The following is a 23,754-nucleotide window of genomic DNA, read 5'->3' on the forward strand; positions in this document are numbered from 1 at the left end:
ATGTCCCCATACCCCCGTCCCCTCTCACCTCGACAGCCATGACCCCATGACCCTTTTCCCTCTCACCTCAGTGGCCATGATCCCATTCCCATGCCCCTGTCCCCTCTCACCTCGATGCCCATGACCCCCTCCCCATGACCCTGTCCCTGCTCACCTCGATGGCCGTGACCCCGTCCCCCATCCCCTCTCACCTCGATGGCCATGACCCCATCCCTGTCCCCTGTCCCCTCTCACCTCGATGGCCATGACCCCATCCCCGTCCCCTGTCCCCTCTCACCTCGATGGCCGTGACCCCATCCCTGTCCCCTCTCACCTCGATGGCCATGACCCCGTCCCCTGTCCCCTCTCACCTCGATGTCCCCATGCCCCTGTCCCCTCTCACCTCAATGGCTGTGACCCCATCCCTGTCTCCTGTCCCCTCTCACCTCGATGGCCGTGCGCTGCAGGACGGGTCTGATGCCCTGGGGCACCATGTAAATGTTGGGCTCCCGCTGCAGAGGCGGGTAGGGAAGGTCGGAATCCTCCGGCTGAGGGAGCAGAGAGAGGGAAAGGGCACGTCAGGAACCCCGAGATGGGACACCGACCCCCTCCCCGCTCCATCTCTCCACCAAACTCATCTCCCCCCAGAAGGCCAGGACAGCCAGAGGGGGTTTTCCCCCTTTTATCCGAGCCTGGAGAGGATCAAACACCTGCTGGGAGCGATCCCTGAGCGTTCCCAGGGAAACAGGAGGGATCTGCCCTCCAGCAAGTTCAGCCCCTTTTAGGGAAGGGGTGGTGGAACCACCTCTGTCCCACCAGGATCACGGTGGGACGGTTCCAGAGGGATGAGGAAAGGAGAGGAAGCGGCACAGCAAGGTCAGAGTTGGGCAGAGTGAGATGCTGGGAGCAATTCCCAAAAAGTAGTGATTTAGTGGGAGCAGCACCACGGGATGGGGGGCTGGCATCGCCCCCGGGGGTGGGAAGGGGCTGCTGTTCCTACAAACCACATCAACCACAGGGCTCAGGGAAAGCCAGCCCTGCACGGTGCCCAGGGAGGGAGAGCTCCAGAGGGTGATCCCAAATCTGGGAAGCACACGAGGGATCCAGAATTTGCCTTCTGAGAGGAGCAAAGCAGGAGCCAGAATTCCCTGGACGCTCGTGTTCCTCTGGAACCTGCATCTCCCAGTCCAGAGCCACCAAAAAAAGCAGGAATGAAAGGAAAACCTCGGAAAGTGCCACCCCTCGAACAAGGGCAGTTGGGAGCAATTTGGGAACCTGGAATTCTTTCCAGGCTGGAATATCACCGCATTAAATCCAGTGTGATTCTGTTCCAGCCCCAGGAGTGGGGCAGGTTTCCATCTGGGCACAAAGAAATGCTCCCCAAAGGGATTCTCCCTGTGGAATGTAGAGAATCGTGGAATCACGGAATGGTTTGGGTTGGAAAGGAACCTTAAGGATCATCCAGTTCCAAACCCTTGCCATGGAGCTTTAATTCCCATTGGGAATTGCTGACTCAAGCTGGAGGTTTTGGGTAATTCCATTCTGGGGCAGATGTCCTGGTTTCCCACCTGGAGAAGTCCCCCATCCCATGATCCATGTGCTCCCAGAGGGGGTTAGTGCCGGCAGGGAATGGGAAGGTTATCCAGGAGGTGAGTCCCAAGGAGGAGGGAGAGCATCCCCAGCAGCCCCTGGGAACCCCCTGCTTCCCAAAATCCTTCCTCTGAGGCTGCTCACCCCCAGAATCACGGAATGGTTTGGGTTGGAAGGGATCTTAGTGATCAGTCCTTCGGGAAATCCATGTGGGATGAAGGGAAAGCTCAGGGGAAGAGCTCCTGCCTCTCCCTGCACCCTCTCCAGGTTGAGCTTTGGAAGCCCCAGGGGACACTTGGCTTCCAACCCTCCACCATCTCCAGCTCTTCCTGAGTCCTTCTCGCTCCCTGCTGCTCTCCTGGGCCTTTTCCAGTGGCTCTCCCGGCCCTCAGCGATTCCAGGAGGATCAGATGTCCCAGCAGACGGACAGCAGGGAGCAGGGAGTGCCGGGGAGGAGGCAGGAGCAGGCAGGGATCAGGGAACAAGCAATTCCCAGGCACAGCTCTCACCCACAGCGGGTCAGAGGGGGGACACAGCCAGGAAAACACCTGCTGGCAGTGGGATGGCTTGGACAAGGACAAATCCGAGGGAATGCAGGTGGGATGGAGCTCTGGAGCTCGGCTGATCCCACCCTGGCCATGAGCCAGGGCTGGAAGAGCGGTGGGTGAAGCCAACACTGAGCCGGGGCTGGGAGCGTCTCCCAGTTGGAATGGCAGCTCCAAGAAGGGCTTAAATCCCACAGTTTGGAGGGGATTTGGCCCCAAAAGGCCGTTCCCAAGCAGAGATGGAGCGGGAGGATGGTCCCAGCCTGGTCCTCCAGGAGCTGGATTCTCCCCAAGGCGCTGGAGACTCGGGCTGGCCCCAAACTTTGGGGTGAGGCTCAGGGGGAGGGGTGGGGTGGGGGTCCCACGGGGCAGGAGAGCCAGGCCAGGCCCCTCTGGAGGAGCTGCTCTCCCCGAGAGTCTCTGCTGGGATTTTGCTTGGATTTCTGGGAAAAGGAAGGGGGTGGAGGGGAGCAAAATACCCATTGGAGGAGCCCCTCGGAGAACAAGGCCGGGAGGCAGAGCTGTGGAATTCCCCATCCAGGGATGGGAAAAAGGGAGGAGAAAGAGCAGAGAGATGATTATGGTCACACCAACTCATGGGAGCACAGGGGTGGGCCCTGCTCCCTCGGGAAAGGCAGCTGGGAAAGTGTGCTCATCCCATCCAATCCAACCTTCCACGGGAATGTGGCCAGGCTCTCTGCAGGCCTCAGGTCCTTCCCTAGCTCATCTCCCAGATTTTGGGGTCACCTGGCTCCAGGGGCCACCCCAACACTCCAGCAGACCCCTGCCTGGAGTTTTCCAGGATAGAATTTCCCTCGTAGCGATCTGCTCCGAAGGAACCATGAGGTCTGGGGAGAGACCTGGACAGGTTGGGATCCTGGTCTTGGAATCACAGAACCACGGAATAGTTTGGGTTAGACTCAAAAGTCATCCAGTCCAAACCTCCTGGGATGAGCAGGGACACCTCCCACTATCCCAGCTTGCTCCAGGCCCCATCCAACCTAACCCTGAACTTTTCCAGGGATGGGGCAGCCACCACCTCCCTGATGACAATATTTCCTTCAGAACCACTGGAACAGTCCAGGAAATCCTCAATTCCTGGCCAATCCCCCAGGAAAAGGTGGCAACTGGGACTCCAGTTGAGGTGCAGCCGAGGGCCAGCCCAGCATTCCAGCTTTTCCATGCGTGCTCTGGGAAGGGGGAACTCCTCACACACACACACACATCCCAGGGAGCTGGGATGGATCCCAACATGCTTCCCAATCCCACCTTGACTTTCCCTGCCATGGCTCAAGCACAGAGTCCACCCACCCCGTCCTGCTGGTGGTCATTCCTGTCCCCAAAACCCGGATGCTCCTGGAAAAAGGGGCTCCCCCAGGGAGGCAAATCTGCCCCAGCCCGAGATGAAAAGCAAGGGATCCTTAAAGACTCACCTCGTCCAGGCTGGAGGACAAATCACTCTGGAAAAGAGGAGGAGAGGACAGAATTAGAGGAATTCTCATCCATCAGCCCATCCTGAGGTTTGGAATTGCAGTGGAAACTGAATAGAATCTGGGAATGGTTTGGGCTGGGAGGGACCTGAAAGCTCATCCAGTTCCACCCAGGGACACCTTCCACCAGCCCAGGTTGCTCCAACCTGGCCTTGGGCACTTCCAGGGATCCAGGGGCAGCCACAGCTTCTCTGGGAATTCCATCCCAGCCCCTCCCCACCCTCCCATGGAAGAATTTCTTCCCAACATTCCACTCAAATCTCCCTCTTTCCAGTCTAAACCCATTCCCTGTGTGCTGTCCCTCCCTGCCTTGTCCCCAGTCCCTCTCCAGCTCTCCTGGAGCCCCTTCAGGCCCTGCCAGGGGCTCTCAGCTCTCCCTGGAGCCTTCTCTTCTCCAGGGGAACCCCCCCAGCTCTCCCAGCCTGGCTCCAGCCCTTGGAGCATCTCCGGGGTCTCCTCTGGACCTTGGAATGGGACACATTTCCCCCCCTCTAACAGGCCATAAATGAGCTGTCCCACTTTTTCCAGTTCTTTTTACCAGCTGAAGGACACTGGAATCTCTGCAAGGAGACTCCTTTATCCTAAAATAATTCCTGAGGACGGGACGGACAAACTGCCTGTGGAAGTTCCAAGAGGTTCATGCAGAGCTCAGGTGGAGCAGGGGATGGAGCAGGGGATGGAGCAGGGTCAGAGATGGAGCAGGAGATGGAGCAGGGGATGGAGCAGGAGATGGAGCAGGGGATGGAGCAGGGGATGGAGCAGGGGATGGAGCAGGGGATGGAGCAGGGGATGGAGCAGGGCCAGGGCTGGAGCTGCAGGGAGGAGTCAGGAATTACCTCGAAGCCGGGGATGTGATGGACAGCCGGCTGTGGAGAGAGAACACAATTCCCACTGCAATTCCTGCTGCCACCTCAGCCTTCCCCAGCAGGGAACATCAACCCCACCCTGCCCACCTCTGTGCCCAGCTCCAAACACCCTTGGCACGAGGATTCCAGGGAAACCAGGGCCCTCCTCTATCCAGGAGGCACCGGCAGAACCTCAAACCCACCCGGGTGATTTGTGGATCCCCCAGGCCCTTCCCAAGGATTCCCCTCAGGGGGTGAGGGGGAAGCAGAGGGCCCTGCAGGGGAGTTGGTGCCTTGTCCTGTCTCCAGGGGCTGTGCTGGGACCTCCAGGCAGGAGGGAACTGCAGGATCCCCATTCCCAGGGACACCTGGGCTGGGGTGGGATGGGATGGGATTGATGGGATGGGATGGGATGGGATGGGGTGGAATGGGGTGGGATGGGGTGGGATGGGGGATGGAGCTCCCAGCCCATCCATGTTCCCTGGCACAGGGGCACCCCTGGCATGTGCAGCAGCCACTGGAAAAGGCAGTGTGGCTTCAAGCTCTCCTAAACCCCCTCCAGAAATTAATTCCAAGCAAAGGGCAGCATTCCTTATGGATCTCTGCAGTCCCAGCTCCCCACAGCTCCCCCTGAGCCCTCCAGGGGTTGTCTTAGGAGAGAAGGAGCCATCCAGCCCTTCCCACCTGCACTGACACCTGGAATTCTGCAGGTTTCCATCAGGCCAGCCCTAAACCACCTCCTCCTCCAGCTGGAGAGGCTCAGCCCGTGGATTTATTCCTCAAAAAGGGCCAAATCCACGAGGCTCTTCCCGAGCCTGAGCCCGGGGGGACACAACCCGACACCCGGCAAAGGTCGGATCCGGCGGGCAGGGAGACTCCAGGGGGAGAAAGCAGCGCTCCAGGAGGGCAGGAGGGATGGGTGGGGGTCTCACCTTCTCCCTCTGGATGAGCTCGAAGGCCGCCAGCAGCTCCCCCACGTTCCTGCTGCCCTTGGTGACGGGGTGCCAGGCCAGGCGGGGCGAGCGCTCCAGGCTGGGCCGGCAGATGCAGCGGCCCATGAACTCGTCTGCTCCCTGCAGGGGGAAACAAGGGCTCTGGGAGCCTCCTTCCCAACCCTCTTCCCGCTGGGATCCGCCCCCACGCACCCCCTAACTCAGCCAAAATCCCACCGCTCAAAAACCGGGATCACGGGATGGAGCGTTACGGGACCAGCTGAGAACGTTCAGGGGGTTCCATGCCCAGACCCTCCCTGGAATTCCTAGGGCTGGAAATGCATCTGGGCTCAAACAGGAGGTGAAATTTCCACTCCATGATTCCCAGAGCAGGAGCCCTGAGCACTCGGGATCAGCAGCTCCCAAAAATCCCATTCCCTGCTCTGCAACGGGATCTTCCATTGAAGAAACATTCCCTACTTCCTGCACTGCTTCAAATCCCATCCCAAACTTTTTCCACAGGGAAACGTGGTCCAGTTGGCCACTCTGGATGATGGAGATGCAGCTTCCTGCCCCTTTTCCCAGTGGAATCCATCCACACACCCCTAAAACTCAGCCAAAATCCCACCACTCAAAAACTGGGATCACGGGATGAACCAGGTGAGAAAATGAAGTGGGTTTGATGCCCAGATGGTTTCCAGATCCTCCCTGGAATTCCTAAAGCTGGAAATGCCCTTTTTTAGGCATTTGGGCTCAAAGAGGAGGTGAAATTCCCACTCCACGATTCCCAGAGCAGGAGCCCTGAGCACTCGGGATCAGCAGCTCCTAAAAATCCCGTTCCTGTTCCCACCCCGCACTCACGTAGGTGTCGTGGTCATAGATCTCCAACACCATTCCCATTCCCGTTCCCGTTCCCATTCCCATTCCCATTCCCGTTCCCATTCCTGTTCCCATTCCCATCCCACACTCACGTAGGTGTCGTGGTCATAGATCTCCACCACCATTCCCATTCCCATTCCCGTTCCCATTCCCGTTCCCACCCCACCCTCACGTAGGTGTCGTGGTCATAGATCTCCACCACCATTCCCATTCCATTCCCATTCCCACCCCGCCCTCACGTAGGTGTCGTGGTCATAGATCTCCACCACCATTCCCATTCCCATTCCCATTCCCATCCCGTTCCCATTCCCACCCCACACTCACGTAGGAGTCGTGGTCATAGATCTCCACCACCATTCCCATTCCCATCCCATTCCCATTCCCATCCCATTCCATTCCCACCCCACACTCACGTAGGAGTCGTGGTCATAGATCTCCACCACCATTCCCATCCCATTCCCATTCCCACCCCGCCCTCACGTAGGAGTCGTGGTCATAGATCTCCACCACCATTCCCATTCCCATCCCATTCCCATTCCCACCCCACACTCACGTAGGTGTCGTGGTCATAGATCTCCACCACCATTCCCATTCCCATTCCCATTCCCATTCCCACCCCACACTCACGTAGGTGTCGTGGTCATAGATCTCCACCACCATTCCCATTCCCATTCCCATTCCCATTCCCATTCCCACCCCACACTCACGTAGGAGTCGTGGTCATAGATCTCCACCACCATTCCCATTCCCATCCCATTCCCATTCCCACCCCACACTCACGTAGGAGTCGTGGTCATAGATCTCCACCACCATTCCCATTCCCATCCCATTCCCATTCCCATCCCATTCCATTCCCACCCCACACTCACGTAGGAGTCGTGGTCATAGATCTCCACCACCATTCCCATTCCCATCCCATTCCATTCCCACCCCACACTCACGTAGGAGTCGTGGTCATAGATCTCCACCACCATTCCCATTCCCATCCCATTCCATTCCCACCCCACACTCACGTAGGTGTCGTGGTCATAGATCTCCACCACCATTCCCATTCCCATCCCATTCCCATTCCCATTCCCACCCCACACTCACGTAGGAGTCGTGGTCATAGATCTCCACCACCACGCTGGGGGGATCCTGGCCCTGCCCCGGGGGGGCCCCGAAGATCTCGATCTCGTAGAAGATCAGGGTCTGGTCCCACGTGGGGTTCAGGGTGTTCTTCACCACCACCGACTTCTGGCTCTGGTGCAGGAAGGACACGATGGCGTAGGGATCTGTGGGAATGGGATATGGGATGGGATACAGGGATCTGTGGGAATGGGAGACGGGATTGTGGGATACAGGGATCTGTGGGAATGGGATATGGGATGGGATACAGGGATCTGTGGGAATGGGAGACGGGATTGTGGGATACAGGGATCTGTGGGAATGGGAGACAGGGATCTGTGGGAATGGGATACAGGGATGGGATACAGGGATCTGTGGGGATGGGAGACGGGATTGGGAATGGGATACAGGGATTGTGGGATACAGGGATCTGTGGGGATGGGAGACAGGGATTGTGGGATACAGGGATTGTGGGAATGGGATACAGGGATTGTGGGATACAGGGATTGTGGGAATGGGATACAGGGATTGTGGGAATGGGACACAGGGATTGTGGGAATGGGACACAGGGATCTGTGGGAATGGGATACAGGATTGTGGGAATGGGATACAGGAATGGGATACAGGGATCTGTGGGAATATACAGGGATCTGTGGGAATGGGAGACGGGGATTGTGGGAGACAGGGATTGTGGGAATGGGACACAGGGACGGGATACAGGGATTGTGGGAATGGGACACAGGGATCTGTGGGAATGGGATACAGGAATGAGATACTGAGATTGTGGGAATGGGACACAGGGATTGTGGGAATGGGATACAGGAATGGGATACAGGGATTGTGGGAATGGGATATAGGGATTGTGGGAATGGGATATAGGGATTGTGGGAATGGGATACGGGGATCTGTGGGAATGGGATACGGGGATCTGTGGGAATGGGATACAGGAATGGGACACAGGGATCTGTGGGAATGGGATACGGGATTGGGAATGGAATACAGGGATTGTGGGAATGGGACACAGGGATTGTGGGACACAGGGATTGTGGGAATGGGACACAGGGATTGCAGCTCCTGCCCCGCTGGGACCCGCCAGACACCCCAGGGAGGGCCCCAAACAGTTCCTGGGGGATTCCTGCCCTTCCCAGCTCTCTCCAGCTCTCCCAGAGCTCCCCCAGGTCCTGCAGGAGGACAGAAGGAGCTGCCCAGCCCTTCCCACCCGAGCTCCCCCCTGGAATTGTGCAGGTTCCCACCAGGACAACCCGAAACCATCAGTTTTTCCAGGGTTGGGATTGTTCTAAATCTGCAAGGAGACCTTCCAGCCACTTCCAGGGCCTGAAGGGGCTCCAGGAGAGCTGGAGAGGGACTGGGGACAAGGCAGGGAGGGACAGGACACAGGGAATGGCTTCAAGTTGGAAAAGCAGAGATTTGTGTGGGATATTGGGAAGGAATTCCTGGCTGGGAGGTGGAAGAGCATCCTGAAAGCAGATCCCAGGAGCATCCCATGCACACCTGGGAATTTCCTGGGAGATAAAGGTGTCCTGCCTGAGCTGGAGGTGGAGGAGCATCTCCCTCACACCTGGAAGCAGATCCCTGGAACATCCCACAAACCCCTGGATGCAGATCCCCAGAGTTCCCAAAACACACCTGGATGCAGATCCCAGGAACAGCTCCCAAGCCCCTGGATGCAGATCCCAGATCCCAGGAACATCCCACACACACCTGGATGTGGGTCCCAGGAACATCCCACAAAAACCTGGATGCAGATCCCAGGAACATCCAGATCCTAGGAAGATCCCCCACACCCCAAACCCAGCACTGCCACAAGCCTGGGAATTTTCCTGGGAGCCAAAAGGTGCCAGAGGTGATGGAAGATCCCACACACACTTGGATGCAGGTCCCAGGAACATCCCACAAACACCTGGATGCAGATCCCAGGAGTTCCCCACTCACACCTGGATGCAAATCCCAGGAGTTCCCCACTCACACCTGGATTCAGGTCCCAGGAACACCCCCTAAATCCCTGGATTCAGGTCCCAGGAACACCCCCTAAATCCCTGGATTTGGGTCCCAGGAACACCCCCTAAATCCCTGGATTCAGGTCCCAGGAAGACCCCCAGGCTGCAGGGCCAGCTGAGCAGGCCAGCATTCCCCCTCCTGCCCTCCTTTCCCAAGGAATTGGGGCTGGATTTGGGGGCTGGATTCCCGCCTGGCTCCCGTGGTTAACGAGCTGGGAAGAGCCTTTCCCACTGACACACTTTTTTCCAGCTGGAGCAAAGCACAATGGGTTCCAATAAACAAAAATCTCTGGATCTGGAGTGGCTTTTTTTGCCTCTCCTGCTTTTCCAGGGAAAGCTCTCCAAGGCCCTTTGTTGGGAGTTGCACTCCAGGGTTATTTTGGGGGCTGTGCAAAGCCCCCCCCGTGCTCCAGGATCCCCCTCCTGCCCTGTCCAGGCTCTGGGATCACATTCCCACTTTGTGCCACGGTGGCCTTGGCACCAGGATTTCCCAAGGGAAGGGGCTCCTGGAGCAGGAGCTGCCCCTGCCCCCCAAAATCAGACCCTGCCATCCCCTTTTCCTGCTTTTCCATCTCAAAATCAGACCCTGACATCCCCTTTTCCCACTTTTCCCTCTCAAAATCAGACCCTCACATCCCCTTTTCCACCTCGAAATCAGACCCTGACCTCCCCTTTTCCTGCTTTTCCACCTCGAAATCAGACCCTGACATCCCCTTTTCCTGCTTTTCCATCTCAAAATGATGCTCCAAAACATCCTCAGGTGTGATCCAACCACACAGCAACGACCTCACAGGGGACATTCTGGATTATCCCAGCTCCAGCTCTGATCCAGGGGCACTGACAGCCCCTTTTCCCACTTCTCCATCTCAAAATCAGACCCTGACATCCCCTTTTCCTGTTTTTCCCTCTCAAAATCAGGCCCTGCCATCCCCTTTTCCTGCTTTTCCCTCAAAATCACACGGTAACATCCCCTTTTCCTGTTTTTCCACCTCCAAATGACACTCCGAGGAATAAGTGGGAGCGAGCCAAGGCAATTCCCAGCCCATGGGAATGAGGATGTGAGACCCTCCAGCTGCCAGGGGCTGATCCCTGCTCAGCCCAAACCCTGGGAGAGAAGATCCCTCTGCCCTGAGGTCCTGATTATATCCTCCCACCCTCTGGAATTTTCCTGAGCACATCTCCTGGAGGTTTCTGCCTGTGCTCCAGCACATCCAGCCTGGAGAAGAGAAGGCTCCAGGGAGAGCTGAGAGCCCCTGGCAGGGCCTGAAGGGGCTCCAGGAGAGCTGGAGAGGGACTGGGGACAAGGCAGGGAGGGACAGGACACAGGGAATGGCTTTAAACTGGAAAAGGGGAGATTTAAATGGGATGTTGGGAAGGAATTCCTGGCTGTGAGGGTGGGGAGGGACTGGAATGGAATTCCCTGAGAAGCTGTGGCTGCCCCTGGATCCCTGGAAGTGTCCAAGGACACATTGGACAGGGCTTGGAGCAAACTGGGATAGTGGGAGGTGTCCCTGCCCAGGGCAGTGGGGTGGAAATGAATGGCCTTTAAAATCCCTCCCAAGCCATCCCAGGGTTCTGGAGCCCCTCTGCTCTGGAGCCAGGCTGGGAGAGCTGGGGGGGTTCCCCTGGAGAAGAGAAGGCTCCAGGGAGAGCTGAGAGCCCCTGGCAGGGCCTGAAGGGGCTCCAGGAGAGCTGGAGAGGGACTGGGGACAAGGCAGGGAGGGACAGCACACAGGGAATGGCTTCCCACTGGAAAAGGGGGGATTTGGGTGGGATACTGGGAAGGAATTCCTGGCTGTGAGGGTGGGGAGGGGCTGGGGTGGAATTCCCAGAGAAGCTGTGGCTGCCCCTGGATCCCTGGAAGTGTCCAAGGCCAGGTTGGAGCAACCTGGGCTAGTGGGAGGTGTCCCTGGCTAAGTTTTCCAGCCCCAGGATGCAGAGGGATGGGAAGGGCTCACCCGAGAAGCTGTCCTTGTCCATGGGCAGCAGATCCCGTGCCTGGTACAGGTAACAGCGCAGGTGGTACCTGTTCCCACCTGCCAGAGGGACGGGAACCACGTCAGGGATGAGCCAGGGAATGTTTCCCACCCCCCTGGCTCAGTCCCCCCAGCCCCGAGTGTGTCACATTCCCATATTCCCAAATCCACGTCCCCTCCCGCCCCTCCACCCTCCTCCCATCCACCTGCTTCCCACGTGGGCGCCAGGAAGAGGCCGGGAATGCTTTTCCCTCCCCCCTTTCCCCCCTTTTTTGGGCTCTCACAGTCGAAGATGCAGGAGATGGTGGGTCTGTTGACCCCCAGGCTCAGCGGGGCCGCTCCTCTCCCGTCGTCGCTCCTGTCGTCCGTCACCCCCCCCTGCCAGGGCAAGGCAGCCAAGGGTGGGCATCCCAGGATCCCCCCACGGGATGGGATCCCCCCTTGGGATGGGCTCCTCCAGGGCACCACCCACATGGGTGGCCAGGAGGAGTTTGGGCTTCTAATGCTCCACGGAATTGGAAAATTTGGGTGGGAAAAGGCCCCCGAGACCCCCGAGTCCGATTGTTCCCCACCCCCAACCATGTCCCCAAGTGCCACATCCACAGGGATTTTTAAATCCCCCCAGGGATGGGGACTCCCCCCTGCCCTGGGCAGCTGTGCCAGGGCTGGACAGCCCTTTCCATGAGGAATTTTCCCAATATCCAACCTGAGCCTCCCCTGGCACAGCTGGAGGCCGTTCCCTCTCCTCCTGTCCCTTGTTCCCTGGCAGCAGAGCCCAAGCTCTCCAGCTCTAACCTCATTCCAGGGAATTTTAGGGATCCAGAAGGTCCCCCCTGAGCCTCCTTTTCTCCAGGCTGAGCCCCCCCAGCTCCCTCAGCCCCTCCTGCTGCTCCAGCCCCTTCCCCTTCTCTCCCAGTCCCACCTCGGCTCTTCCCTCCCCCGTGTCCTGACCCGGCCTTTCACCACCTCCCAGTTTCCCCCCTGGCCTTGGAATATTTAGCTGAAGGAAAAAGGAGGGATTTCTGAGGCTGGGAATCCCTCCCAAGGGCTGGTGGGTGGCAGCCAGGACCCCCGGGGTGGGAGCAGTGGGAGGCTTCAACATTTCTTCCCCCCTCCAAGCGCTGCTGCTTTTCCAGGCACAGCTCAAGGATAAGACTCAAGGAGCCACCGGGATCAAACTCTGGATGGAGGGACGGGAAAGAGCAGGAAAAAGCAGGGAAAGAGGGGGAAAAAGCCAAATGGAGGGGGGGAAAACCCATAAAAAAACAATTAACAGGAGCTTTGTGGTGCTGGGCTTGGGTCTCCTTTAGCCACTGGGAGTGAAACAGAAAATGAAATAAAATTTAGTTATTTAGCTACATAAGTGTGACTTTGGAAAATGTAAAACTGCTTAAAAGTTTCTGCCCAAACCGTGGGCAATTAAGATAAAAAATAGCTTAAAGAATAGGGAAGGCTTTTTAGCAGGTAGAAAAGGGGTGGGAAACCTGAAACTGTTTGAAACGTTAAACTTTATGTAACTACTCTATAATGGGAAGAACAGGAGGTAAAACTAACTGTCTGTTCAGATAAGGCAGACTGCAAAAAGAGTGTGTGTACAGATAATTTTTGTGATAAGCTGAGAAAATGATCCGAGCTAATTAAGAGAAAACAGTGTAAGGTCAATATGACCTGGAGAGAAAAGAAAAACAAGTCGTAAAACTTAATTGGGCCCCTAAAAAGAGATAAAACAAGTTACCTCCCTTTTACCTTGTGTAGGATTTATAGTGAGAGAATTTTGTTTAGTTAGCTGGATAATAGCACCTTTCTTAAAATCTGTAACTCTGTAGAGATAACAAGCGAACATCTGCTGAAAGTCTGATTTAACAATATATTATGGATGCTTATAGATAACATCCTTGTTAAGAAATATCTGTGGAACGTCTGACCTAACAGTGTGTAATGTTTATACTCACGTACCTAACAATGTGTAATGTTTATACTTATGTATAATGAATATTCATGTAGCAGCTGGAAATAAACGTAGAACAAGTGTCTTCTTTGGGTGTGACAGGCGTCGAGAGTTGCTGAACCCCCTCCCTGATCACCCAGCGCTGAATTTTGCTTTTATCATATAATAAATTCCGACTGCAAATTGCCCGACTGGGTTTCTATTTCTCACAATTTTAAACTTGCTGCTTTCGAACCGTATAAAAAGCTGCGGTGTTCCTTTGCTCGGCGGGGTGCACCGGGGGAGGGAAAAACACCTGCCCCTTTGCACTCCCCTGGTTCAAAGAAACCTCTGCCAACCTGAAAAGCACTTTTATTACGGCCGGGGAGATGCAAAAGGGGGTAGGTGTTCTCCCCAGAGCACTCCCCCGAGCCAAGAAATAACATAGCCTTTTACACAGTTCGAAAGTAGCAGGCTCAAAATTATCTTTACACACGCACTTTTTGCAGTCTGTCTCATCTAAATAGACATCTAGTTTTATCTCCTGTTCTTACCATTATGGAGTAGTTACGTAAAGTTTTATCACTTCAAACAGTTTCAGGTTATACACCCCTCTCTACCTGCTAAAAAGCTTTTTCCCCATTCTCTAAGCTTTTTATCTCAATTGCCCGCAGTTCGGTCAGAGACTTTTAAGCAGCTTTACCTTTTGCAAAGTCACACCTTCGTAGCTAAATATCTCATATTTTATTTCATTCTCTATTTCACCCCGGCCGTCACAAAAGTGCCTTTCGGATCGTTCAAGGGGTTTCTTTGGATCGGGAGAGCGAGGAGCCGGGGAAACCCAGAAAGCTGGGATGTCGGGACACCCAGAAAGCTGGGATGTCGGGACACCCAGAAAGCTGGGATGTCGGGAAACAAGGAGGGCGGGAGAAGGAGCGGCTGACGAGCTGATAACGAGCTCCGAGCTGAGCCTGGCAGGAATTGGGGCGGGGAAAGGGGGTCCCTACCAGAGCCCCCTCCAGGGCGAAGACGGCGGCGGCCCCGGTGCGCTCCAGGGGCTCCATCCTGCGCCTCCAGCGGCGCCGGCGGAACGAGTCGGTGCGGCGCTGCTTCAGGTGGAAGCGCCAGCCGAACAGAGACGCGTATTCCCAGCCTTCCCCGTCCAGCTCCTCCTGCTTGGGCTGCCCGGACAGGGGGGGACACGGCGGGACTCAGCGGGGTCGCTGCCAAAGCCCCCGCCGCGGGTGACAGAGGGAAAACCACCCGGCACAAAACCACCCCCGGCACAAAACCACCTGGCACAAAACCACCCCCGGCACAAAACCACCCCCGGCACAAAACCACCCCCGGCACAAAACCACCCCCGGCACAAAACCACCCCCGGCTTTCCCGGCACAAAAACGTGGATTCGGGGGCTTCGGGGGGTTGTTGTCCTCCCCGTGCCTCCCCCAGCTTGGAATGGTGGAATAGAGGCGCGGGATCATTTAGAGGATCGTAGGAATGTTTAGGGTGGAAGAGACCTCCGAGGTCATCGAGTTCGGGTTGGGAATGACCCTTAAAATCATCACGGAATCGTGGAATGGGTTGGGAGGGTCCTTAAAGGCCATCAGGGGCCACCTCCTGCCACAGGCAGGGACACCTTCCCCTAGCCCAGGTTGCTCCAACCCGGCCTCGGACACTTCCAGGGATTCCCCATGAACGGTGCCGGGTCCCCCCCCGGGAACTGAGCCCTTCCCCAGTCCCTGGGGTGAATCCCACTGGGATCGGGGGCACTGGGCTGGGAGGTCCCCATGCTGAGCAAGGAGGGGGCCACATCCAGGGTCTCCACCTCCCCAGCCTTCCCTCTGCTTTCCCACCTTCCCGCGGCTCTGTCCCCTCTGGAATGTCCCCCCCCGGCTCACTGGTCACAAGCCCGTGGTGGCTTTTCCTCCCCAGGGCTGCGTCCCCTCCCCGTGACACCCACCCCCCTCTGGCAAACAGGGCGCCAGGGGCTCCCCACGGCCCCAGTTCTCCAGGAAAAGCGCTGGAAAGGGAGACAAGTGTCCTTGGGAAGCGGGAGGAGCCGCAGCCGCGGTGCCATTCCCGGTCCAGCTGCACCATCTAGAGGGAAGCGGGGCAGGGACAGGCGGGGACAGCCCGGGGACAGCCCCGCTCTCCGTGACACTGCGGGATGTCCCCATCCCGCCCCAGAGCCCCGCCAAGCCCCTCTGGAGCGGCGGCCACCCCCGGGACACGCTGACCCTCCAGGTGGGAACCCCCGACCCTCCAGGTGGGAACCCCCGACCCTCCATGGGAGCCCCCGACCCTCCATGGGAACCCCCGAGTGTGGAGAGCGGGGCCACCGACTCCAGGGAAAACCAGCTGTGTGCCAGAGCCACCTCCCCGTGGAGGGACAGGGGGAGGGACAGGGACAGGGCCACCCCCCCGGCCCATCCCACCTTCCGGGAGGTGTCCATGTGCTCCAGGTCGCGCCGGCGGAGCCGCACCCAGCGCCGGCGCCGGTTGGTGTGGTACATCTTCTCCGCCGGCACCCAGGCCTTGGGCCGGCGCTCCGGGGGGATGGTCAGCCCGTATTCCCAGCCTGGAAGAGCGGGAGACACCCGGGTGAGCAGCCCCACCCCACCCCGTGTCCCACCAGGGACCCTCAGCAGGGAAGGAGTGTCCGGATCCAAGGAGATTTCCCATCTTGTTGCTCCTGCCTGTGGTGGTGCCCCATGGATGTGTCCCTCTGGGATGTCCAAATGGTGGTCCCCCATGGATGTGTCCCTCTGGTGGATCCCTGGTGGCCCTTGGTGGTGCCCATGGATGTGTCCCACTGGGATGTCCAGCTCATGGATCCCTGCTGGCCCTTGGCGGTCCCCCATAGATGTGTCCCTCTGGGATGCCCAAGTGGTGGATCCCTGGTGGATCCTTAGTGGTCCCCCATGGATGTGTCCCACTGGGATGTCCAGCTGGTATATCCTTGGTGGTGCCCATGGATGTGTCCCACTGGGATGTCCAAGTGGTGGATCCCTGGTGGCCCTTGGTGGTCCCCATAGATGTGTCCCTCTGGGATGCCCAGCTGGTGGATCCCTGCTGGCCCTTGGTGGTCCCCCATGGATGTGTCCCTTTGGGATGTCCAAGTGGCAGATCCCTGCTGGCCCTTGGTGGTCCCCCATGGATGTGTCCCTCTGGGATGCCCAAATGGTGGATCCCTGGTGGCCCTTGGTGGTCCCCATGGATGTGTCCCTCTGGGATGTCCAAATGGTGTATCCTTGGTGGTCCCCCATGGATGTGTCCCTCTGGGATGTCCAGCTGGAGGATCCCTGGTGGCCCTTGGCTCAAAGTCACAGCCTGGGGACTCTCTGTCCTCCCTCCCTCGGGCCACCCCGACCCCTGTGACCATCTCTGGCCTCATGTTTTCCCTTTCTCTCGCACCAGAATTTCGGGAAGCTGTCCCTGGACTGTCCCAGCAGCCAGGAGAGCGCTGCCTTTGGGAATTCCCACCCCCAGCCCGAGCAAGAGGGTCCCCCAGGGCCTGACCCCCCTCTCCTGATCCAGCAGGGATCCAGGACATGTCTCATCCCTGGGGAGGGAAGAGCAGGATGGGGGACGAGCACAGGGCCCCCAGAGTGCTCCCTGGTACCTTTCTCATCCACAGCTCTGTTGAGATCCGTGTCCCACTCCAGGTCTTCCCATTTCCAGCCCGGAGGACACTCAATCTCCTCCTTGGGCAGGACCTTCTCCCCGTTCTGCGGGACACAGGGGTGTTGGCAACAAAAGGATCCATAAATCCCCCCTGATCTCCAGCACTCCCAGCCCGGGGGGGTGCCCAGCTCCAGCATTCCCACCCCAGCTCCAGCATTCCCACCCCAGCTCCAGCATTCCTGCCCCAGCTCCAGCATTCCCAGCTCCAGCATTCCCACCCCAGCTCCAGCATTCCCACCCCAGCTCCAGCATTCCCAGCTCCAGCTCCAGCATTCCCACCCCAGCTCCAGCATTCCCAGCTCCAGCATTCCCACCCCAGCTCCAGCATTCCCACCCCAGCTCCAGCATTCCCAGCTCCAGCATTCCTGCCCCAGCTCCAGCATTCCCACCCCAGCTCCAGCATTCCCAGCTCCAGCATTCCTGCCCCAGCTCCAGCATTCCTGCCCCAGCTCCAGCATTCCCACCCCAGCTCCAGCATTCCCGCTTTCCCCTCACCACGTCGGTGTAGGCGTCGGTCATGTGGATCCACTGCCCCCCGGGGAGCCGGACCTGGTTCTCAAACACCTCCTCCACGAAGCTCAGGTGTCCTGCATCCACGTCATGGAGCAACCTGCATCCCGGGAAACACCCCATGGGATTGCCCATCCCACCTCCACACCATGGAGCAACCTGGGACACATCCCAGTCAGGGATTCCCCATCCCACATCCACGTCATGGAGCAACCTGCATCCCAGGAAACATCCCATGGGATTGCCCATCCCACCTCCACACCATGGAGCAACCTGCATCCTGGGAAACATCCCATGGGATTGCCCATCCAACCCTCCACACCATGGAGCGACCTGCATCCTTGGGAAACATCCCATGGGATTGCCCATCCCACCCTCCATGTCATGGAGCAACCTCCATCCCAGGAGACATCCCATGGGATTGCCCATCCCACCCTTCACATCATGGAGCAGCCTGCACCCCATGGGCACATCCCATTCAGGGATTCCCCATCCCACCCTCCATGTTGTGGAGCAACCTGCATCCCAGGAAACATCCCATGGGATTCCCAATCCCATCTCCACATCAGGGAGCAGCCTGCACTCCATTAGACATCCCATGGGATTGCCCATCCCGCCCTCCCAGGCACGGGCACAGCCCGGGGCCATGCCCAGCATTCCCAAACCTCTTCCACCTCAGACTCCAAGCAAAGCTCCCGGGAGCCCTCAGGCCAGGCCCAAAACAGTGAAACCCCTGCCAGTGCCCCACGGGGATCCCATTCCCAAACCTCCTCAGCCTCGGAGACCCCAGCCCTCTTCCCTGCTCCGGGGGCTGGTTCTCCATGCACAGCTCCAGGATGATCCCCAAGGGAGCACCCTGAGGAACCCCCAGGGCACCCCAGCCCCCCAGCCCGGGCCCTGCTCCGTGTTTTGGGATGTGCCACTCACGTCCTCTCGGGGCAGACGAACCAGTCCCCGGCCCAGGCCCAGCCGGCGGAGGGTCGGAAGCTGTCCTTGGGCAGCCGGATCCGGCCCGTCACGTCCGAGTACTTGGGGTACGTCAGGCCCGTGGTGCCCCAGTTCCCCACCAGCGCCAGCTTCGTCTGGTTCTCGTACTGGGGGAGCAACAGCAGGCGGGGTTTGGGGTGGGAGGCACCAAATCCCGTTGGTGACCCTTTGGAATCCCACCGACGATCCCCACGGGGCCCCATCCCGAGGATGGGCCTCCTGGGAAAAGCCAACCCCCAGCCCCACCCCACCATGGGCACCCCCAGACCCCCTCCTGGCCAGCAGGAGGATGGAGATGGGGAGGGACAAGGTGGATTTATGGCTCATTCCCAACCTTCTCCTCAACCTTCCAGACTGGATATTGGTGGAAATGTCTCCCTCTTCTTACAGTTTTTAGGGAATAACATGACCTGTGGTCCAGCCCATTCCCTCCAGCAGGTGGATGGAGATGTGAAGGGACAATGTGGATTTATGGCTCTTTCCCAACCTTCTCCTCAACCTCCCAGGCTGGGTGTTGGTGGAAATGGCTCCCTCTCTAAAAGTTTTTAGGGAATAACATGATTGGTGGTCCAGCCCATTCCCTTCCCTCCAGCAGGAGGATGGAGATGGGAAGGGACAATATGGATTTATGGCTCATTCCCAATTTGATCCTCAGCATTCCAGGCTGGGTGTTGGTGGAAACAGCTCCTTCTTCTCACAGTTTTTAGGGAATAACATGACTTGTGGCCAACCCATTCCCTCCCATCCTGCAGGAGGATGGAGATGGGGAGGGACAATGTGGATTTATGGCTCATTCCCAACCTTCTCCTCAACCTTCCAAGCCGGATATTGATGGAAATGGATCCCTCTTCTTACAGTTTTTAGGGAATAACATGACCTGCGGCCAGCCCATTCCCTCCCGTCCTGCACGAGGATGGAGATATAAAGGGACAATGTGGATTTATGGCTCATTCCCAGTTTGATCCTCAGCATTCCAGGCTGGATGTTGGTGGAAACAGCTCCTTCTTCTCACAGTTTTTAGGGAATAACATGACCTGTGGCCAGCCCTTCCCTCCAGTAGGAGGATGGGGATGGGAAGGGACAATATGGATTTATGGCTCATTCCCAATTTGATCCTCAGCATTCCAGGCTGAGTGTTGGTGGAAACAGCTCCTTCTTCTCACAGTTTTTAGGGAATAACATGACTTGTGGTCCAGCCCATTCCCTCCCATCCTGCAGGTGGATGGAGATGTGAAGGGACAATGTGGATTTATGGCTCTTTCCCAATCTTCTCCTCAACCTTCCAGGCTGGATATTGATGGAAATGGCTCCCTCTCCTAACAGTTTTTAGGGAATAACATGACTTATTGTCCAGCCCATTCCCTCCCCTCCTGCAGGAGGATGGAGATGTGAAGGGATAATGTGGATTTATGGCTCATTCCCAACCTTCTCCTCAACCTCCCAGGCTGGATATTGGTGGAAATGGATCACTCTTCTCACAGTTTTTAGGGATTAATGTGACCTGTCCCCACCAGTGTCCAGCCCATTCCCTTCCCTCCAGCAGGTGGATGGAGATGTGAAGGGACAACGTGGATTTATGGCTCATTCCCAACCTTCTCCCCAACCTCCCAGGCTGGATGTTGGTGGGATTGGCTCCCTCTCCTCCCAGTTTTCAGGGATTGACGTGACCTGTGGAGCTGCCGCCCGCCCCGGGGAGGCCCCAAATCCCGGGATACCCCCGTGGGTCACTCACGGTCTCGGCGAACACGGAGAGCTTTCCCTCGGCGAACTGGTTGAACTCCTTCTCGTCCACGGCCAGGCCGAACCAGAGCCGCACCCGGATCTGCGCCGGGATCCGCGGCCCCGGAGCCTCCTCCTGCGGGTACTGCCCGGGAACGGCCCCGTCAGCACCCCCGGGGGGATCAACGGGAATGCTCGGGGTGGGAGGGCGGGAATGGTGCCCCGGAGGGGGGAGGTGGGACACGGAGCGCGGCCGGGAATCGGGAGAACTTTGGGGAACGCGGAATCGCGGCGGGAAGAGACCTTTGGGATCATCCAGTCCCGGTCAACAGCCCGGAAAGGTGTTCCCAGGGGAGCCCGAGGAGCTTCAAAGGCCCAGGCGTGGGAGGCAGGGAGAGGGGTGGGATCAGGGACAGGGACAAGGCAGGGAAGGGAAAGGGTCAGGATCAGGGACAGGGAGAGGGACAAGGTCATGGAGAGGGGCAGAGACAAAGTCAAGGACAGGGACAGAGTCAGGATCAGGGGGAAAGTCAAGGACAAGGTCAGGGACAGGGTCAGGATCAGGGACAGGGTCAGGATCAGGGACAAGGTCAGGGACAAAGTCAGGGACAGGGAAAGGGACAGGGAGGGGGACAGAGAGGGACAAGGTCATGGACAGGGTCAGAGATAAAGTCAAGGACAGGGACAGAGTCAGGATCAGGGGGAAAGTCAAGGACAAAGTCAGGGACAGGGTCAGGATCATGGACAGGGTCAGGGACAAAGCCAAGGACAGGGACAGAGTCAGGATCAGGGACACGGTCAAGGACAGGGACGAAGTCAGGGACAAAATCAGGGACAGGGATAGGGTCAGGGACAGGGAAAGGGACAAGGTCAGGGACAGGATAAGGGTCAGGGACAGGGACAAGGTCAGGGACAGGATAAGGGTCAGGGACAGAATGAGGGACAGGGAGAAAGTCAGGGACAGGCTCAGGCACAGGGACAAGGTCAGAATCCTGGACAGGGTCAGGGAAAAAGTCAAGAACAGGGTCAGGGACAGGATCAGGCAGAGGGAAAGGGACAAGGTCAGGGAAAAGGTCAGGATCAGGGACAGGGACAAGTCAGGGACAGGATCAGGGACAAAGAAAGGGACAAGGTCAGGGACAGGATCACGGACAGGGACGAGGTCAGGGACAAGGTCAGAATCAGGGAAAAAGTCAGGAACAGGGACAGGATCAGGGACAAAGTCAGGGACAGGGAAAGGGACAAGGTCAGGGAAAAGGTCAGGATCAGGGACAGGGACAAGTCAGGGACAGGATCAGGGACAAAGTCAGGGACAGGGCCAAGGCCAGGGCCAAGGTCTGGCTCAGGGACAGGGATAAGTCAGGGACAAGGTCAGGGACAAAGAAACAGGGACAAGACCAGGGTCAGGGACAAGGACAAGATCAGGGACAGGGTCAGGATCAAGGCAAAGGCAAGGACAGGGACAAAGACAGGGACACCCTTCAGGGTCAGGACACCAAACCCAACCCACACACTCAGCCAAAACAGAAATAATCTACCAGAATTTTCCCTCATTGCCCTTTTTTCTCTCTCTCAGCCACTTTTCCCTAATCCAAGTGCTGCTGGTTTTCCAGCCAGAGCTCAAGGATAGAAAAAAAAAAATCCCAATTTACGGATTTTAGCTCACTTTTGCTGCCAGATGGGTTTGGGGCTTTACTGACTTTATTTTATTTGACTTTATTTTTTTTAGAGCTTGTTCAGTGCTGATTCCCTGCTCCCAAGCTGGCACCAGCCAAGGAATGTCACTGGAGATGGGAGAAACTCGGGAATTGCCTGGCAGGGGAACGGCAGCTCAAATATCTCAGGGTGGCAGAGGGTCAGGAATTGGGGGAAAAAAGGTAAAAAAAATTTAAAACCAAGATATATTTTCTAAAAAAAGCACCGTCTGGGCCAAATCTTCACTGCCCTGGGATTGCAGGATACAGGGAGCTACTCCTGGGATCTGCTGCAGATATATGCTTCCCCTTTCCCCAATTATATATATATTTATATTATATATATAGTTATATTATATATATATAATATATTATACATATATATTATATATATTCTATCATATATAAAAAATATAAATATAATTAATATAATTATATTATATTATATAATTATAAAATTATATAATATAATTATATAATATTATATATATGGTTGCTTTTAGCTTGCACGGTATATTTATTTGTGTAAATAAATGTAAATACACTTCCCCTTTCCCCAATTATATATATGCATTTATATAATATATATATTATATAATATATATAAAATATATAAATATAATTAATAAAATTATATTATATAATATAATTATATAATATAATTATATAATATTATATATTATATATATAATATATATGGTTGCTTTTAGCTTGCACGGTATATTTATTTCTGTAAAGAAATGTATATATACTTCCCCTTTCAACAATTATATATATATATTTATATTATATATATATATATTTATATTATATATATATACATAATATAATATATATAAAATATATAAATATAATTATATAATATTATACATATGGTTGCTTTTAGCTTGCACGGTATATTTATTTGTGTAAAAAAATGTATATATACTTCCCCTTTCCCCAATTATATATATATTTTTATATTATATATATTATATAATATATATATATATAAATATAATTAATATAATTGTATTATATAAATTATGTAAATTATATAAATTATATAATATAATTATATAATATTATATATATGGTTGCTTTTAGCTTGCACGCTGTATTTATTTGTGTAAACAAATGTAAATACACTTCCCCTTTCCCCAATTATATATATACATTTATATAATATATATATTATATAATATATATCAAATATATAAATATAATTTATATAATTATATTATATAATTATATCATTTAACTATATAGTATTATATATATGGTTGCTTTTAGCTTGTAGGGTATATTTATTTGTGTAAATAAATGTAAATACACTTCCCCTTTCCCCAATTATATATATATATATATTTATATTATATATATATTATATAATATATATAAAATATATAAATATAATTAATATAATTATATTGCATAGTTATAATTATATAATTATATAATATATATATATAATTCTATAATATTATATATATGGTTGCTTTTAGCTTGTAGGGTATATTTATTTGTGTAAATAAATGTAAATACACTTCCCCTTTTCCCTACAGAATCCTCTGGCCTGGAAAGTTTCTCTTCGGTGTCGAGATGAAATTATGGGAAGGGGGGGGGGGGGGGGGAAGCCCAGAAATTGGAGTTTGGGATTTTTGTGGTGGCTCAAATGACCACACACACCCCCCATGGACAGGGATTCTGAGATACCCTGAGGAAGATGGTCTGGTTTGGGGTTTTTGTGGTGGCTGAAAGGACCCCACACACCCCCCATGGACAGGGATCCTTGGTACCTTGAGGAAGATGGTCTGGTTTGGGGTTTTTGTGGTGGCTCAAAGGACCCCACACACCCCCCATGGACAGGGATCCTTGGTACCTTGAGGA

General features: G+C 55.2%; 1 protein-coding gene across 1 annotated transcript in view; it reads right to left on the reverse strand.

Moving 5' to 3' along the window:
- DYSF (dysferlin) overlaps window positions 1-23,754 on the reverse strand; it is a 96,472-nt gene that overhangs the window by 46,897 nt on the left and 25,821 nt on the right. The window contains exons 25-37 of the mRNA XM_051798115.1: window positions 20,205-20,336; window positions 18,413-18,579; window positions 17,471-17,585; window positions 16,914-17,019; window positions 15,727-15,869; window positions 14,296-14,469; window positions 11,646-11,739; window positions 11,344-11,421; window positions 7,353-7,534; window positions 5,382-5,522; window positions 4,441-4,470; window positions 3,548-3,574; window positions 426-527 (exon numbers count right to left, since the gene is read on the reverse strand). Coding sequence (XP_051654075.1) covers window positions 426-527; window positions 3,548-3,574; window positions 4,441-4,470; window positions 5,382-5,522; window positions 7,353-7,534; window positions 11,344-11,421; window positions 11,646-11,739; window positions 14,296-14,469; window positions 15,727-15,869; window positions 16,914-17,019; window positions 17,471-17,585; window positions 18,413-18,579; window positions 20,205-20,336 — 1,491 coding nt within the window. The remainder of the gene's footprint in view (window positions 1-425; window positions 528-3,547; window positions 3,575-4,440; window positions 4,471-5,381; window positions 5,523-7,352; window positions 7,535-11,343; window positions 11,422-11,645; window positions 11,740-14,295; window positions 14,470-15,726; window positions 15,870-16,913; window positions 17,020-17,470; window positions 17,586-18,412; window positions 18,580-20,204; window positions 20,337-23,754) is intronic.

Source organism: Manacus candei, unplaced genomic scaffold (genome assembly GCF_025592945.1).
Source record: "Manacus candei isolate 608988 ecotype Guabito, Panama unplaced genomic scaffold, ASM2559294v1 h1tg000048l, whole genome shotgun sequence".
NCBI classification, from domain to species: Eukaryota; Metazoa; Chordata; class Aves; order Passeriformes; family Pipridae; genus Manacus; species Manacus candei.